This window comes from Lithobates pipiens, unplaced genomic scaffold (genome assembly GCF_037356315.1).
Source record: "Lithobates pipiens isolate NorthernLeopardFrog02 unplaced genomic scaffold, aLitPip1_a1.2 Scaffold_3, whole genome shotgun sequence".
NCBI lineage: Eukaryota > Metazoa > Chordata > Amphibia > Anura > Ranidae > Lithobates > Lithobates pipiens.
Genome location: NW_027507790.1, coordinates 94,323,144 through 94,343,105, shown reverse-complemented (window position 1 = coordinate 94,343,105; position 19,962 = coordinate 94,323,144). Strand labels below are relative to the sequence as shown.

At 40.7% G+C, this 19,962-nt stretch overlaps 1 protein-coding gene across 1 annotated transcript in view; it reads left to right on the top strand.

Moving 5' to 3' along the window:
• Positions 1 to 19,331, top strand: part of TESC (tescalcin) — a 131,625-nt gene extending 112,294 nt beyond the window's left edge. The window contains exons 7-8 of the mRNA XM_077462048.1: positions 431 to 478; positions 16,904 to 19,331. Coding sequence (XP_077318174.1) covers positions 431 to 478; positions 16,904 to 16,981 — 126 coding nt within the window. The 3' untranslated portion in view covers positions 16,982 to 19,331. The remainder of the gene's footprint in view (positions 1 to 430; positions 479 to 16,903) is intronic.
• Positions 19,332 to 19,962: the final 631 nt, after the last annotated feature.

The window sequence follows — 19,962 nt, the reverse complement described above, 5'->3', positions numbered from 1 at the left end:
GATGTTTCATTCTCACTTCTTACATGCCCAAAGCTCCAGCCACACAAAGCCATGTACTTTCATATTCAGCCCCACTCATTTTACCATATTGTCATGGCTGTACTTCCGTGATTTACATAAAAGAATGAAATTTATGTTCTTACTTTGAGAGTTGGAATGGTTTTTTAATACAGCTGCCAAAGGAGAGAAGTTGTTGTAAATGTGCCCAGAAGAAAAAAACTGTGTTGAGAGCTTGCTGGATTTGAATAGAGTAGACTAGAATGTTGTGTATAACTTGAATATAAACTATCACATTCCCTCTTGTATAGCCAACTTAACAGCTGTTACAGAACTGTATCAAAAGTGTGCCAGATATGATATAGCAAATATGTATTCAAATGGCAATAAAGCAAGTAGCATCCTAATCCTAATTCATGTTTCTTTTTAACAGGCACCAGATCAGATATATGAAGGAATCACTTTTGATGACTTTCTAAAGGTAAAAATGTACATCTTTCAAAGTGTAATTACAGTGCCTTGAAAAAGTATTTATACCCCTTGACATTTTCCACATTTTGTCATGTTACAACCAAAAACATAAATGTATTTTATTGGGATTTTATTTGATAGACCAACACAAAGTGGCACATAATTGCGAAGTGAAAGTAAAATGATAAATAGTTTTCAAATTTTTTGTTTTTTGTTTTTTTTTTACAAATAAATATCTGAAAAGTGTGGCATGCATTTGTATTCAGCCAATACTTTGTAAATGAATGAATGAATGAATAATTTGTATAGCGCTATAATGTGAACTAAATCGCCTCAAGGGGCTGTATTCGTGCTTTGTTGTCAAGCTTCTAAGCCCTTGTACACACGGTCGGACATTCCGACGGAAAATGTCCGAGCAGACCGTGTTGTTGGATAATCCGACTGTGTGTGGGCTCCATCGGACTGTTTCCATCGGAATATCCGACAGACAAAGTTTTAGAGCTGGGCTATAAAACTTTCCGACAACATGGTCCGATCGGACTTTGTCCAATTGTGTGTAGAGAATTCCGATCAGACAAAGTGTCATGCTCAGATAAAATTCCTAGACCAAAGCTATTGGCTACTAGCCTGAACGTAGTCCCGTCGTAACGAAATAACGTCATCACGTTACGTACGATTGGATTTTCTGACAACTTTGTCCGACCGTGTGTATGCAACACAAGTTTCGGACAAAATCCGACGGATCTTGTTGTTGGAATGTCCAACCGTGTGTACAAGGGCTTAGAAGAGGTAGGTCTTGAGTTTTTTTCCTGAAGACCTGATGGTTTTCTTCCATGCAGATGTTGGAACCACTTTTCACTGCAATTACAGCTGTAAGTCTTTTTGAGTATGTCTCTACAAGCTTTGCACATTTAGAGTAAAATTTTTGCCAATTCTTCTTTGAAAAATAGCTCAAGCTCTGTCAGATTGGATGGAGAGCATCTGTGAACAGCAGTTTTTTAAGTCTTGCCACAGATTCTCACTTGGATTTAGGACTGGACTATTCTAATGCCCTACACACGGTTGGACTTTCTGATGGAAAAATGTGCGATCGGATCTTGTTGTCGGAAAATCCATTCGTGTGTGGGCTCCATCTGACTTTTTCCGTCGGAATTTCCGACACACAAAGTTTGAGAGCAGGATCTAAAATTTTCTGACAACAAAATCAGATTGTTTAAATTCCAATCGTGTGTAGACAATTCCGACGGACAAAGTGCCACGCATGCGTAGAATAAATTAGGAGACAAAAGCTATTGGTTACTGGCCTGTTTATAGTACCGCCGTACGTGTTCTACGTCACCACATTCTGAATGATCGGATTTTCCGACAACTTTGTGCGACCGTGTGTATGCAAGACAAGTTTGGGCCAAAATCCGTTGTAAAAAATCTGAAGTTTTTTGTTGTCGGAATGTCCGACCATGTGTACAAGGCATAACACATGAATATGCTTTGATCTAAACCATTCTATTGTAGCTTTGGCTGTATGTTTAGGGTCATTGTCCTGTTGGAAGATGAACCTCCACCCCAGTCTCAAGTCTTTTGCAGACTCTTAAGTCCCATACACACTATCAGATTTTCTGCAGATTTTTGTCTTCAGATTTACCAAAACCATATAATATGAGGTCAAACCTTAGGAGTTTCAATTTGTATGAAATGAGGCAGGCCCTTGCACTACATGGTTTTGGTAAATCTGAAGACAAAAATCAGCAAAAAATATGATAGTGTGTATGAGACTTAATAGGTTTTCTTCTAAGATTGCCCTATATTTGGCTCCATCCATCTTCCCATTGACTCTGACCAGCATTCCTGTCCCTGCTGAGAAAAGCATCCCTACAACATGATGCTGCCACCACCATGTTTCACGGTGGGGGATGGCGTGTTCAGGGTGATGTGAAGTATTAGTTTTCCGCCACACAAAACGTTTTGCTTTTAGGCTAAAATGTTACATTTTGGTCTCATCTGACCAGAGCACCTTCTTCCACATGTTTGCTGTGTCCCCTACATGACGTCTTGCAAACTGAAAACGGGACTTCTTATGGCTTTCTTTCAATAATGGCTTTCTTCTTGCCACTCCTGTAAAGGCCAGATTTGTGGAGTGCACAACTAACAGTTGTGCCATGGACAGAATCTCCCACCTGAGTTGTGGATCTCTGCAGCTCCTCCAGAGTTACCATGGGCCTCTTGGCTGCTTCTCCGATTAATGCTCTCCATGTCCGGTCTGTCAGTTTAGGTGGATGGCTATGTCTTGGTAGGGTTGCAGTTGTGCCATACACTTTCTATTTTTGGATGATGGATTGAACAGTGCTTTGTGAGATGTTCAAAGCTTGGGATATTTTTTTTATAACCTAACCCTTCTTTAAACTTCTCCATAATTTTAACCCTGACCTGTCTGGTGTGTTCCTTGGCCTTCATGAATATGTTTGTTCACTAAGGTTCACTAACAAACCTTCGAGGGCTTCACAGAACAGCTGTATTTATACTGAGATTAAATTACACACAGGTGCACTCTATTTACTAATTAGGTGACTTCTGAAGGTAGTTAGGGGTATCAGAGTATAGGGGTCTGAATACAAATGCATGCGACACTTTTCAGATATTTATTTGTAAAAAAAAATGAAAACCATTTATCATTTTCCATCCAATTCATAATCATGTGCCACTTTGTGTATCACATAAAATCCCAATAAAATAAATTTAAGTTTTTGGTTGTAACATGACAAAATGTGGAAAATGTCAAGGGGTATGAATACTTTTTCAAGGCACAGTATTTGTCATGAGAGTACATAAAGTTACTACCTAAGAGGAAAACAGTTGGGAAGGGTTATGTTTTCTCCAGTTTTTATTGGTATAACTACTGGTTCTTTATGACAAACAATACTAAAGAAGAAGCTCTGCAGAGAGGACATGGAATACTTTTTTGGGGAGTTAAAAAATATGACCTATTGGCTCTTTCCATTAGGTAGTTTCCTCATGCACTATATTACCAAACTTATTGGGAAACCTGCCTTTACACTCACATAAACTTTAATGGCATTCCACTTCCGTAGGGTTCAATATTGAGTTGACCCACCCTTTGCAGCTTTAACAGCTTCAACTCTTCTGGGAAGGCTGTCCACAAGGTTTTTATTTTTTTTTAAATCCAAACTCTTTTATATTAATATTGCCATAAAGTGACTACATTTTAAAGAAAAGAAAATATACAAACCAACCAAGAGCACATGCAGTGTGCAAAAGGTAGAAAAATAAAAGCAGTCACAGTATATTCAGCTCATATGGAGTTTTTTTTTTCCTTTTTTTTTGAAAAAAAATAAGGAAACACATAAGTAATACAACCAGAGCTTGTTGATGGACATTTTATACAGGATGACATATTTCTTCTACTTTCAGATATAAGAGAAAAGCAAATCCCAAGCTCAAATCAAAACCATTATAACTCTTGGCGCATTAAAAGTTGTAACAGTCTATCCATCACTAACTGTGGGGTAGAAAGACTAGGGTTATCTAACCAATTTTGCCAAATAACATTGAACTTCTTAGATGCATTTCAATGGTGATAAGCTAGCTGTTCTCTAAGTAAGAGGGAGTAAACATAAGCGACCCACTGTGTCTTGGTAGGCACTGTGGATGCCATCCAAAGTCGGGCAATTAGCTTTCTAGCTAAGTATAATAATCTGGTTACAATTATGTAAATACCCTTTGGATACATTTTAGCATCAATCGCGCGCACAATAATGGAGTGAGAGATATAGGTACTTGAGCTAGATCAGAGATAACCTGCATGACCTCAGCCCAATATTATGTAAGTTTCGCACAACGCCGGATCATGTGTATAAAATAGAATCCCTCCAGCCCCAGCTCTAATAAGGATGAATAGTTGTGTGAGCTTTAGTAAAGCTGATATGGATACAACAGGGAGCTGCTCTAGAGCCATATTCCATTGATCACCATCAATATCTCCAATATCATTAACCCAATGGGCTTCACGTTTCAATGAGGTAGAGTCCTGAATGGGAGATAACAATATAGAATTAACTTGCGATATCAGGCCCCTGCGAGTAGTAGCTTGCAGAAGCTTCTGCAGTAGTGAGGAGCTAGATACAGTTAAAGTAAGTGTTTGCTTTTGAGTCTGCAGCGCATGCCTGAGTTGGAGATATTGATAAAATTGTCCATGAGCTCATTTAAAACTCTGCACACAGATGATCATATGTCTTTAGGATATTACCAGTGTATAACTGATGAAACAACCAAACCCCTTTCTGCCTCCGTGAAGGAAATCCCTGCAATTTGCATAACTCAGGATAATTAGGATTATTCCACAACGGGGGTAAACTGCAGAGGGCCAGTAATGGACAATGCTTCTTTAGATGCTTGCCAAACTCTCCTGAGAAGACCTGCTGTTGGAGAAGAAGGGGAATACTAGGTAGATCCATCTCCAGGTGGGAACCGACTGGTAATGTAGGGTTAGATAAAGACATAAACTGAGCTATAGGGTCCATAGTATCCCCATTGCCCCCATCCCATGTATTGCTGCATTTGGGATGCCAAAAAATACACTTTTGAGTGTGGAACCGCTAGCCCCCCCCCCCCATCCTTACTATATTGCAGGTTACATAAACTAATACAGGCCTGTTTCTTTTTCCATTAAAGATCCCACTAAAGATCCCAAAATTGTGAATCAAAATGTTTAAACCATTTATTAGATATCCAGATAGGGGATTTATGGAATATGTATAGGAGCTGTGGGGCTAAAATCGTCTTTATTAGATTTACCTGCACCACCACTGATGAGAGTAATTGCACTAGGTTTGGCATTTCAGCCATTGCCTGTCCAATAGAGGAGCCAAATTCAATGTCAGGTAACTAGATGGGTCTGGAGACACCACCACTCCTAAATATTTAAAGGAAGTAGCGATAGTAATTTGGCTGGCACTTGCAGGAAGAAGTGATACCAGTGAATCTAGGTAAATAAGAATGGATTTAGACCAATTTATGGTAAATCCAGAAAAATCACCAAATTTATTAATCGTTCCCATTTAAGTTTGTAGAGAGCCATCGGTATCTCCCAGATAAAGTAACGTGTCATCTGCATAAAGGGACACTTTTTCTTCTAAAGGGCCTCTACGAAAGCCTACAATGGTAGGATTCCTACAGATCATGACGGTCAACCGCTAGTGCAAATATGAGGGGAGATAGCGGACACCCCTGGAGAGTTGCCTGATGTACAGGAAAAGGGGAGGAAAGGAAATGATTAATATGGAGCCTAGGAGTAGAGAACACGCACCCAAATAATAAAACTGTCAACCATTCAAAACCGGGCCAGGATCTCCCAAAGATAGGGCCATTCAACACTGTCAAAGGCTTTTACATAGTTACATAGTAGGTGAGGTTGAAAAAAGACACAAATCCATCAAGTCCTACCTATGTGTGTGATTATATGTCAGTATTAAATTGTATATCCCTGTATGTTGCTGTCATTCAGGTGCTTATCTAATAGTTTCTTGAAACTATCAATGCCCTTCGCTGAGACCACCACCTGTGGAAGAGAATTCCACATCCTTTCCGCTCTTACAGTAAAAAACCCTCTACGTAGTTTAAGGTTAAACCTCTTTTCTTCTAATTTTAATGAGTGGCCACGAGTCTTGTTAAACTTACTTTTGCGAAAAAGTTTTATCCCTATTGTGGGGTCACCAGTATGGTATTTGTATATTGAAATCATATCCCCTCTCAAGCGTCTCTCTTCAGAGAGAATAAGTTCAGTGCTCGCAACCTTTCCTCATAACTAACGTCCTCCAGACCCTTTATCAGCTTTGTTGCCCTTCTTTGTACTCGCTCCATTTCCAGTACATCCTTCCTGAGGACTGGTGGCCAGAACTGGACAGCATATTCCAGGTGCAGCCAGACCAGAGTCTTATAGAGCTGGAGAATTATAATTTTATCCCTGGAGTTGATCCCCTTTTTAATGCATGCCAATAATCTGTTTGCTTTGTTAGAAGCAGTTTGGCATTGCATGCCATTGCTGAGCCTACCATCTACTAGGACCCCAGGTCCTTTTCCATCCTAGATTCCCCCAGAGGTTCTCCCCCCAGTGTGAATATTGCATTCATATTTTTGCCACCTAAATGCATTATTTTACATTTTTCTACATTAAACCTTATTTGTCATGTAATTGCCCACCCCTTTAATTTGTTCAGATCTTCTTGCAAGGTTTCCACATCCTATGGAGAATTTATTGCCCTGCTTAGCTTAATATCATCTGCAAATACAGAGATTGAACTGTTTACCCCATCCTCTAGGTCATTTATGCACAAATTAAGTAGGATTGGTCCCAGCACAGAACCCTGTGGGATCCCACTACCCACCACTGACCATTACGACTATTCCCCATTTATCACGACCCTCTGAACTCGCCCTTGTAGCTAGTTTTTAATCCAGGTACTCACCCTATGGTCCATGCCAACGGACCTTATTTTGTACAGTAAACGTTTATGGGGATCGGTGTCAGATGCTTTTGCAAAATTCAGATACACCACGCTGCAGGCCTTCCTTTATCTAGATGGCAACTCACCTCCTCATAGAAGGTTAATAGATTGGTTTGGCAAGAACGATTCTTCATGAATCCATGCTGACTACTGCTAATGATACCGTTTCCATTACTAAAATCTTGTATATAGTCCCTTATGATCCCCCTTTAAATATTGGTGCTACATTGGCTTTTTTCCAATCCACTGGTGCCATTCAAGTCAGTAGACTGTCAGTAAAAATTAGGAACAATGGTCTGGCAATTACTTCACTGAGTTCCCTAAGTACAAGCCATCCGGTCCCGGTGATTTATTAATGTTAAGTTTCCCAAGTCTAATTCCAATTGAGTCCTCTGTTAGCCATGAGGATGCTTCCTGTGATGTGTCACGAGGATAAACACTGCACTTTTGGTTACTGAAGCCCCCCAATTCCTTCCTGAAGACTGAGAAGAATACATTTAATACCTTCACCATCTCCCCATCCTTTGTAACCAGATGTCCTTCCTCATTCTTTATGGGGCCAATATGGTCTGTCCTCCTTTTTTTACTGTTTACATACTTAAAGAATTTCTTGGGATTTTTTTTGCTCTCCTCCACTATGTGTCTTTCGTGTTCTATCTTAGCCACCCTAATTCCACCCTTACATTTCTTGTTGCATTCTTTATAAAGTTTGAACGCTGATCTCTCAACCTTTTATTTTTTGAAGGCTTTCTCTTTTGCTTTTATATGCATTTTTACATTGGAGTTAAGCCATCCAGGACTTTTGTTCGCTTTGTTAAATTTATTACCCAATGGGATGCACTGGCTAATGCACTTATTTAATATGCTCTTAAAGCGAACCCATCTCTCCTCCCTGTTCTTTGTTCCTAAGATTTATCTGAATTTATGCCTTCTAGCAGGGTTCGTAGTTTAGGGAAGTTGGCTCTTTTGAAATTCAGTGGCTTTGTATTTTCCTTATGTTTCCTATTTGCGTGATTTATACTAAAGCCAATTGACCTGTGATCGCTGTTTCCACTTCCGTGATCATGTCTGTATTGTTGGTAATCAGTAGATCTAGTAACACTTTATTTCTAGCTGGTGCGTCTACCATCTGACCCATGAAATTGTCCTGCAAGACATTTAGGAACTGGCGAGCCTTAGACGAATGCATGGTTCCCTCCGCCCAGTCTATGTCTAGATAATTGAAATCCCCCATTATGATAACACTTCCCATCCTTGCTGCTAATCCAAATTGTGATAGGAGGTCTGTCTCCCCCTCCTCTCAGGCTAAGGGGCCTATAGCATACTCCCAGTATTATTTTCCCCTTATCTTCATCCCTTTGGAGCTCATAAGGATTCCACCTCCTCCCTAGCTCTCTTAGTGATGTCATCTCTCACATTCACTTGTAAATTATTCTTGATATATAGACATATCCCCCCCCCCTTTTTTTACCCTCTCCATCCGTGTGATAAAGGGTATACCCTTGAATGATTGCCAGCCAACCGTGAGAGCTGTTAAACCAGGTCTCTGAAATTCCAACAAAATCCAAATCCTCCTCATACAACAGTATCTCTAGTTCACCCATCTTCTCCGCTAGATTCCTGGCATTGGTGAACTTGCCACGTAGTTTAGACTGGTTGCATACTATGCTTTTAGCAGCGCATACTACGATGATTTTTTGCTTCATCGAGGTATGGACTATGCATACTTGCATAGGTCCAAGGACCAAATTAACTTTGCAAAAAAAAAAAAAAAAAGCCATATCTGGAATTCAGCTTTCAAATACTTTTTGTATCAATGAAAATTCTGCTTTTCCCCCTGATATCACAGTGTTCTGTGCCAACAGAGCTGAGTAATAGCCACACCCATCATCTTTCACCTAGACATATTGCAAAGGAAGTGAAGTAGCATGTATACATTTATTTATTTATTTTTGTGCGTAATAACTGCCTTCCATCTCAATGTGTTAAAGTACCATTTTTAGGCACTAACGAAATTGCAATATATTTGTATTCAAAAGAATTGTAAAAATGAAGCTGGAAGCCTGGTTTGCTTTTACCAGAATATAGTAATGACACTACTGAACCTTAAAGCGGTGCTAGACCAAAAAACCAACATATATTATAATGCAGCTTACCAATTCTTGGATGTTGTGGCTGCATTGCATTTCTTTCTTTTTTTAAGGCTTTCTTTCCTTTATTTTCCTTTGATCTGGCCAGTAAGTCTGTTTTTCAAAAGAACAGCAGTAACAGGTTTGAGACAAACCATTTACCGCTGACAGAGGGTGGCATTGCTGGACATTAGTCATTGTATCTGTTACTTTATGGTGCCAGTCGGTGCCCATTTGTGGGCACTGATTGGCAGAGATTGGGCACATGTGGATAGCCATGGGGTACATACCTGGCCATCCACATGTTGCCCACTTCCCTAGTGGTCCTGGTGGCTTCCCCGGTGGTCCAGTGGGGGCATCCAAGGGGGGGCTGCGCAAACCCCCCCCCCCCGTCAGGAGAGCCGCCAATCTGTCAGACGCGAGTGAGGAAATGCCGATCAACGGCTTTTCCTGTTTACATCGTGATTGGACACGGCTGATCATGTGGTAAAGACTCTCCGTCGGAGGCTCTTTACCAAGATCAGTGTAGCGGTGTGTCAGACTGACACACCGCTCCACCGATCGCCATGATGCATGTCCCCACAGGTGCTCGGCGGCTGTTATTCTGAAGGACGTCATATGACGCCCAGTCAGGATAACGCAACCACTGCCCATCCGTCATTTTGCTACAGGCCGGGCAGGAAGTGGTTAAACAGGAACTGAGCTCTAGAAGCCGTAACCAAAAAGAGGCGGACAGAGGGCAAAGGACTAGTCACCAGTGTTGCCTGCAGACCTCGGCAACAGATTTTTTCCCTCATTGCTGACCTACAATACCTTGTTCTGCACTGCGTTCCTATGCTGAGGCAGCCATCTTGGTAGAGGCAGAGTTTTCTTCTTCATGTAACAGCCTCTGGCAGCACAGTTGTGACACCATCAAATCTCTTGAGACTAGCAGTGCCTTAGATCTCACACTACAGATAGACAGGTATGCGACTAGGCACCCTCATGTACTATCAGATGCACTGCTATTTTTCAGGAGGAATTCTAGGGCATTTTTTGGGTATTGTTTAGGCGCCATTAACATTTCTAAATGCTCCCTATTCTGTAACATTAAAAGTGTTGTCTTTATAGTTCAGTTCCACTTGAAGTGGGGAGATGTGTTCACTAAGAGCTTAAGCTCTGTAATATACCTGAAATTGCATAATTAGCCAGTGTCATTATTTTGTAGTGAGACCTGGCAACTGCAATAGATGCAAGCATCAGGGAAATTGACCTCTGTGTTCATGCTGTTGTATACCAGCACTCACACCGTGTTATGGTAAGTTAGAAAAATGTTTCAGCGGGTAGACTTTTGTGTAAAATAATAAAACAGCATGGAGTTTTATCATCTGGCGGTATTGTTATCAGGACCAAGATAATGACTTCTCATATCTATTTAAAGTAACATGGGTGTATGTATCAAGGGCTGGGCTGCTCACACTTACATGGTCATGTTCATTAGATATCAACTACAAGGACACTGTGCAATATTCATTTATGATATGAGCAGAAACAAATACGGCACTGCATTACTTTAACTGACAATTGCGCGGCCATGCGACGCTGTACCTAAATAAAAATTATATATTTTTTTTCCCCACAAATAGAGCTTTCTTTTGGTGGTATTTGATCACCTCTGATATTTTAATTTTTTGCGCTAGAAGCAAAGAATGACTGACAATTTTGAAAAAAAAAACAGTATTTTTTACTTTCTGCTCTAAAACACACCCACTAAAAAAAATGTAAAAAATTGTATTTTTTTGTACATTTAGGCCAATTTAGGCCAATATGTTTTCTGCTATATATTGTGAGTAAAGAAAAATCCCAATAAGTATATATTGATTGGTTTGCACAAAAGATATAGTGTCTACAAACTATGGGATATTTTTATTTATTTTTTACTAGTAATGGTGGCCATCGGTGACTTCTAGTGGGACTGCGATATTGTGGCAGACAAATTGGACATCTGACACTTTTTTGGGGACCAGTGACATTATTACAGTAATCAGTGCTAAAAATATGCGCTGTTACTGTACTAATGACACTGGCAGGGGTGATCAAAGAGTTAACTTTGTGCCTAGGGAGTGTTTACTAACTGTGGGGGAGTAGCTTTTACTACTTGAAGACATGGATCGGTGTTCTTGCTTCACAGGATCCATGTCTTCTGTACTCACGGAATGACAGTTTGCCTTATTTACCTAGGTAGAGCATTTTTCTGTCAGAGTACCGATTGATCAGCGGGTCCCAGCGGACATCAGGTCCATAGGACCCGCTGATCAGCTCCCACTGTGTAAAATCACAGTGGGAGTGAGCCCCCGGCAGCACGCGCTCGCACCCAAAACCTGGAAGTGCATAATTGCGTATGTATACTCACAATTCTACACAGAGCGGCCGCCCTGTAGCAGTAAATCTGCTATGGGGCAGTCGTAAAGTGGTTAGTTGATGCAAACATTTTAAAAGGAAACCCAGCGAAACACAGTTTACTTCAATGGGTTAAACAAAACTGTAAAAAAAAATTCTAGAATTTTAAAAGTTAACTCTAGCCCTACCTTAAGGTCGCCCATACATGGTTCGAATCTCAGCCGGTTCAGCAGGAACGATCCGAGATTCAAACTAGGCGTACAACGGATTGGCAGCGATCCGTGATCCGAACGGGTCACCCCGATCGGATTGGCACACGCCACGATCCACGGAGCGTTCCGCGGTCTTGGCCTTAGGAAAGGCTGCGGCTTCGGCCAAATGACGGATCAATCACTTGTAAACAAACCGGCGTCACTGTACAAATCTGTACAGTGGAGGGGAGAAGTCGGATGGCAGCAGTGCTGTGGGCTGCATCTGTAGTGCCCACAGCGCTGCTCTGTGACAATTGCAGTCACAGCCATCCTTCCATACTCTGCAATACCCTGCCAATACTCTACCAATACTCCGCCAATACTCTGCAATACCCTGGCAATACTCTGCCAATACCCTGCCAATATTCTGCAGTATCCTGCCAATACTCTGCCAATACCCTGCCAATACTCTGCCAATGCCCTGCCAATATTCTGCCAATACCCTACCAATACTCTGCAGTACCCTGCCAATACTCTGCAGTACCCTGCCAATACTCTGCAATACTCTCCAATAACCTGCCAATACTCTGCAATAACCTGCCAATACTCTGCAATACCCTGCCAATACCCTGCAATACCCTGCCAATACCCTGCAATAATACCCTTCCAATACTCTGCCATACCCAGCCATACCCTGCAGTACTCGGCAATACCCAGCCATACTCATCCATGCTCAGCCAATATTACATTGGGGGAGATGACGTGGATATTACAGTGGGAAGATGTATATTACAGTGGGGAGATTGTGGATATTACAGTGGGGACTATATGGTGGTGGAATTTCCATAGGTTTTTGCAAATTCAATTATTATTTGCTGATCCGAAAAATGATCCGATCCGTGACTTTGATCCAAGGAACGATCCAATCCGTGAGTTTTTGATCCGTTGCACCGCTAATTCAAAACATTAATGGGCAGTCTGAATGTACCAAGTTGATCGATCAATCAACTTTGATACAACCAGCCTGCCAGATTATCTTACGATTATCGCTAGCAGCTGATATTGCCGCTAGCGATAATCACTGGGGAGCAAATGCACTTTGCACTGCAAGTGCACTTGAAAGTAAAGTCACTGTAGATTCGAGGGGGACATGCAAGGAAAATAAAAAACAGCATTTTAGCTTGCACATGATTGGATGATAAAATCAGCAGAGCTTCCACTCATTTCAGATCTACCCCTTAGATTTAGGCTAGGTTCGCACTGCTGCGATGGGGGAACGCTGCGAATCCACTGCTGGTTCCAGCATCGCATGTCTCCCGGCGGCAGTTCACACTGCCCTATGCGAACTGCTGGGAGTGTCAGTGAAAAGTTAATGACACCTCCAAATCATTTTGCATATCACAGTGCGATCTGCAAACTCGGACAGGAATCGGATTGCATGGTGTGAACACCCATGCGATCCGATTCTGCTGCGGACCAAAAAAAGGGTCCTGTACGAGTTTGAACTGAATGCGATGCGAATTCAGCGATACTATCTGTATGGCTGAAATCGCATTGCACAGAGATCGCATGTGATTTGCACTGCAGTGCGGTGCGAATCACATCCGATCTCGGACATTGCAGCAGTGTGAACCTAGCCTTAGAGCAACTGCACTTCAAAGTGCTCTGTTCCTATTTACTATTTACTGTACAGTAAAACCTTGCTTTGAGAGTGCTTTGCAAACATTTTTAATACAGTTTGACTTAATATACAATCGATGCCTTCATATAAAGCGTCATGTCACAACTGAATATAAAAGAGAAGAGAGGTTCCTCTAAGTGTAGCAATATGGTACAACATTTAGCAACTCACATGGTTGATGATTAAAACAGACATATCTAAGTATGCAGGCATCCAGGGTAAAGCTGTCCACATAGACCATCCTCTGCACCGCCACTGGCGTCATCCCTTCCACGCTGCGCTCCATGAATGGTTCAAGCCTTGCTTTCAGATCGCTCTACTGTGGGGTAATCTTCCCGGTGACGATTGCAGACTGACATCGGTGAGAGACGGCGATGCGGAGGATGGTCTATGTGGACAGCTTTACCCCAGGTGCTTGCATACTTAGATGTGCATTTTTTATTCATCAACCATGTGAGTTGCTAAATGTTGTACCTTCATTAAATGTAACCATATTGCTACACTTAGAGGCGCCTCTCTTCTCTTTTATACTCTGTAGCTCCTGCTGGATTTTGCTTCTAATCCTTTTGTGAAGGCTTCCATTTGTGGATGGACATTTTATGGTTACACAACCTATCACATTGCTATAATCTTTTTATATAATCTATAAACTGAAGGACTTATGAATAAATGGTTGTGAAACAAATCATCGGATTTTCCATTATATCTTATGGGGGAAATTTGCTTTGATATACAAGTGCTTTGGATTACAAGCATGTTTCCGGAAAAATTATGCTGGGAATCCAAGGTTTTATTGTACTTAGCACCCTCTACTGTTTCCTTTATATATTGGAAAGATTACTAAAGTCTCTTTGAAGAGCTGCCACAGATATCTTTGTACCTGTGGACTTTTTGTATAATCCTACACCCCCCACAGCACATTTACATGTATGTCATAGTTTAGCTGTATGCCTTCCCGCTTCAATAATGCAAATACAGCTTGACTAGGACAGCCCACTACTCCAGACTGACATACAATCCTCAAGGCATTTTGATATCTGCATAGCTTCTCCCAAGGAATATTACACTGCTTTCATCGGGGCTGAGGGATTTTGGGATGAGGCAAGGTGCTGTGATGTTTGCAGAAAGCTAAATACAGCACTCTGCCAACCCCTTTCACCAGCCACGATCTGCCTACATTGCATAGAGAAGTACAGAGACTCAGTGCTGATGTTACTGGGTCTAAAATAAGGTACAGTTGCAATAAAAAGTATGTGAACCCTTTTGGAATGATATGGATTTCTGCACAAATTGGTCATAAAATGTGATCTGATCTTCATCTAAGTCACAACAATAGACAATCACAGTCTGTTAAACTAATAACACACAAATAATTAAATGTTACCATGTTTTTATTAAACACACCATGTAAACATTCACAGTGCAGGTGGAAAAAGTATGTGAATCCTTGGATTTAATATCTGGTTGAACCTCCTTTGGCAGCAATAACTTCAACCAAACGTTTCCTGTAGTTGCAGATCAGATGTGCACAATGGTCAGGGGTAATTTTGGACCATTCCTCTTGACAGAACTATTTCAGTTCAGCAATATTCTTGGGATGTCTGGTGTGAATTGCTTTCTTGAGGTCATGCCACAGCATCTCAATTGGGTTGAGGTCAGGACTCTGACTGGGCCACTCCAGAAGGCGTATTTTCTTCTGTTTAAGCCATTCTGATGTTAATTTACTTCTATGCTTTGGGTCGTTATCCTGTTGCAACACCCGTCTTCTGTTGAGCTTCAGCTGGTGGACAGATGACCTTAAGTTCTCCTGAAAAATGTCTTGATAAACTTGGGAATTAATTTTTCCTTCAATGATAGCAATCCGTCCAGGCCCTGATGCAGCAAAACAGCCCCAAACCATGATGCCCCCACTGCCATACTTCACAGTTGGGATTTTGATGTTGGTGTGCTCTGCCTCTTTTTCTCCACACACAGTGTTGTGTGTTTCTTCCAAACAACTCAACTTTGGTTTCATCTGTCCACAGAATATTTTACCAGTACTGCTGTGGAACATCCAGGTGCTCTTGTGCAAACTGGAAATGTGCAGCAGTGTTTTTTTGAATAGCAGTGGCTTCCTCTGTGGTATCCTCCCATAAAATCCATTCTTGTTCAGTGTTTAGTAGATTCGCCAACAGGGATGTTAGCATATGCCAGAGACTTTTGTAAGTCTTTAGCTGACACTCTAGGATTCTTCTTCACCTCATTGAGCAGTCTGTGCTGTGTCCTTGCAGTCATCTTTACATGACGCCCACTCCTAGGGAGAGTAGCAGCAGTGCTGAACTTTCTCCACATATAGACAATTTGTCTTACCATGGACTGATGAACAGCAAGGCTTTTGGAGATACTTTTATAACCCTTTACAGCTTTATGCAAGTCAACAATTCTTAATCGTAGGTCTTCTGAGAGCTCTTTTGTGGGAGGCATCATTCACATCAGGCAATGCTTCTTGTGAAAAGCAAACCCAGAACTGGTGTGTGTTTTTTATAGGGCAGGGTAGCTTTAACCAACACCTCCAATTTCATCTCATTGATTGGACTCCAGTTGGCTGACACCTCACTCAAATTAGCTCTTGAAGATCTCATTAGTCTAGGGGTTCACATACTTTTGCCACCTGCACTGTGAATGTTTACAGGTTGTGTTCAATAAAAACATGGTAACATTTAATTATTTATGTGTTATTAGTTTAAGCAGACTGTGATTGTCTATTGTTGTGACTTAGATGAAGATCCGATCATATTTTATGACCAATTTGTGCAGAAATCCATATAATTCCAAAAGGGTTCACATACTTTTTATTGCAACTGTATGTAATGAAGAGGGATACATTTTATTTAAAAACCACATCATTAGTATATTGATGAGGAGGGAAGAAGGAACCATGAGCAAATTAAATTTCAGCTGTAGCCCTCAGTCACGTGTGAAGGGGAAAAAAAGGGAGGACTTGTGGGTGGTGGTTTCCCTACCACTCTCTGAGTCGGCTTGTCCTAGCTGAATTGTTGAATTATTACAACTTATTGGTCACTGTTTTTTTTTTTTTTAATCCTGCACTAAGAATAGGCTGAAATTGCTGGCTTAGTCTTGTACATACAATGTTTGTTTTTACAAATAAATAATACTGGGTGCTCCAATGACAAAGGAATCCCAGAGCACCGAGAAGCTGCTGTGCCCTCCCAGGCACTCTGATTCATACTAATATTGAAGGAGAGTGGGGATCAGTCAGTGCTCAGAAAATTTCAGCTTCAGAAGAAAACAAAATGACAGTTAATAGTTTTCTTCTGAACAGCAGCTGAACTATTTGTTGAAAAACGCTGATCAATGATATACCACAGCTTTTTTACATTTCTTCAGTCCTGATAATCTCCTGAAACTATTACATAACAATTTTATAGGTTCCGTAATCCAGTTTATGTAAAAACATTTTGATAATCTTGGAACAGTGAATTAATGTAGGTAATATTTAACATTCTTTTTTTTTTTTTTTTTTTTTTTTTTTTTTAGATTTGGCATAGCATTGACATTGAAACGAAAATGCACGTCAGATTCCTGAATATGGACACAATACCATCCTGCCATTGAAGCTTCAATGATTTTTAATACACAGAAATGAAGACATTACCAGGACACATATGAAGAGCTTCCATACAGCTAGTGACCCATTTATCCAAGGGTGATGGCAGGGGCATCTAAATGATCAAGAGAAACTAAGTAAATGGATCGCTCCATGAGGATTAAAAATATATTCTACTGCTCTTTATAAAATAACCACGTTGACCAAGATACTACTTCACCTGGATACATGGCCTAGATAAAAGAGGTGTATTGTGGAAATGTACTGAAGACAGTGAAATAGAAACAATCAATTTTTTGTTGAACTGAACTGTCATTCTGCTATGCAATTATATTTTATACAATTCTATGGAATACAATATATGGGATATGGTAATGAAGCTATATTAGCTCAGAGACTCTTGTGTTGGTGGTTTTGCTATAATAATGAAATAAAGGGGTTTGATGGTTTGATATTGTTTGTATAATATATTAATAAACAAAATCTATCTATTGCAGCATTAGATGAAGTGATATATGAATATATGTGGCTGCAAGAGCTAAAAGGGAGGTGTGTACTGCCAAGTAATCTCCTTCATCAGACATCGGTTTAATTCTTTCCTGAGGCCTTATTTGCTCTTTAAAAGGGTTTTTTTTATAACAAGATTCTTATGGACAGTCTAATTATGTCATGGGTTCTTCCCCTTCTCCTCCAGTTGTTAGAGAACCTTAGTGAACAAACAGCATCATGAAGGCCAAGGAACACACCAGACAGGTCAGGGATAAAGTTGTGGAGAAGTTTAAAGCAGGGTTACGTTATAATAAAAAAAAAAACAAGCTTTGAACATCCCACAGAGCACTGTTCAATCCATCATTTGAAAATGGAAAGAGTATGGCACAACTGCAAACCTACCAAGACATGGCCGTCCACCTAAACTGACAGGCCGGGCAAGGCGAGCATTCTGAGAAGCAGCCAAGAGGCCCTTTGTAACTCTGGAGGAGCTGCAGAGATCCACAGCTCAGGAGGGAGATTCTGTCCACAGGACAACTATTAGTCCTGCACTCCACAAATCTGGCCTTTATACAAAAGTGGCAAGAAGAAAGCCATTTTTGAAAGAAAGCCATAAGAAGTCCTGTTAGTAAGAAGCCATTTGGGGGACACAGCAAACATGTAGAAGAAGGTTCTCTAGTCAGATGAGACTAAATTTGAACTTTTTGGCCTAAAAGCAAAATGCTGTGTGGCAGACAACTAACACTGCACATCATCCTGAACACACCATTCCCACTGTGAAACATGGTGGTGGCAGCATCATCATGTTGAGGGGATGCTTTTCTTCAGCAGGAACAGGGAAGCTGGTCAGAGTTGATGGAAAGATGAATAGAGACAAATTCAGGGAAATCTAAAGCCCCGTACACACTAGCAGTTTTTCTGCTGAGTTTTTCCTTCAGGTTTACCAAAACCATGTAGTGCAAGGGCCTGCCTACATGCACTACATGAAACTCCTAAGGTTTGACCTCATATTATATGGTTTTGGTAAATCTGAAGGAAAAACTAAGCAGAAAAACTGATAGTGTGTATTGAGCTTTAGAAGAAAATCTGTTAAGCCCCATACACACTATCAGATGTTCTGCTGATTTTTTCCTTCAGATTTACCAAAATCTTATAATATGAGGTCAGATCTTAGGAGTTTCAATTTGTATGCAATCAGGCAGGCCCTTGCACTACATGGTTTTGATAAATCTAAAGGAAAAAATCAGCAGAAAATCTGATAGTGTGTATGGGGCTTTAGAATCTGCAAAAGAATTGAGACTGGGGTGGAGGCTTACCTTTCAGCAGGACAACCACCCTAAACATACAGCCAGAGCTACAATGGAATGGTTTAGGTCAAAGCATATTCATGTGTTAGAATAGCCCAGTCAAAGTCCAGACCTAAATCCAATTGAGAATCTGTGAAAAGACTTGAAAAACGCTGTTCACAGACACTCTCCATCCAATCTGACAGAGCTTGAGCAATTTTGCAAAGAAGAATAGGCAAAAATGTTACTCTCTAGATGTGCAAAGCTGGTAAAGTCATCCCCAAAAAGACTTTCAGCTGAAATTGCAGTGAAAGGGGGTTCTACAAAGTATTGACACAGGGGCTGAATACAAATACATGCCACACTTTCCACATATTTGTAAAAAAATCTGAAAAACATTTATCTTTTTCCTTTCACTTCACAATTATGTGCCACTTTGTGTTGGTCTATCACATAAAATCCCAATAAAATACATTTAAGTTGTTTGTTGTAACGTGAGAAAATGTGGAAGAATTTCAAGGGGTATGGATACCTTTTCAAGGCACAAACATTGTAAATACATTTTTTTCTTTTTTAAAAGTGATCATGTGTCCTCTGTTCTCAGCTGCATTAGGGGCTTAGAGAGGTGAGGGTGGTATGTCAGCATGAACCTGACCAATGGATTACAGGCAGGCTGTGCTCCCAAGTAGAATACAAAAAAGAAAACTGACCACACTGGGATGGATGTGTTTCAGTGTCTACCATGGTCAGTTTGCAGTTTAAAATAGGAAATCAGAGGGACTGGCAGGATCACCAGGTATTTTTCACAAAGAAAGCAATGCAAAGATAACAGGGTACTTTTTCATACAAGCACATGGTACAACAGGCACATATCCAAAATATGAAATGTTTGGATACCATACACATTAAAGTGGTAATAAAGTCCTTTTGTAAACTTGTATCTACAGCTAAGCCTATAATGAGGCTTGCCTGTAGGTACTGTGAATATCTCCTAAACTTGCACTGTTATGCCGCGTACATACGATCGTAATTCTCGTCGGAAAAAGCTCTGATGGTTTTCCCGATGGAATTCCGACGGAATTCGGCTCAAGCTGTCTTGCCTACACACGTTCACATCAAATTCCGATCATTTATAACGCGGTGACGTACAACACATACGACTTGACTAGAAAAAGGAAGTTTAATAGCCAGTAGCCAATAGCTTCTGTCTCGTA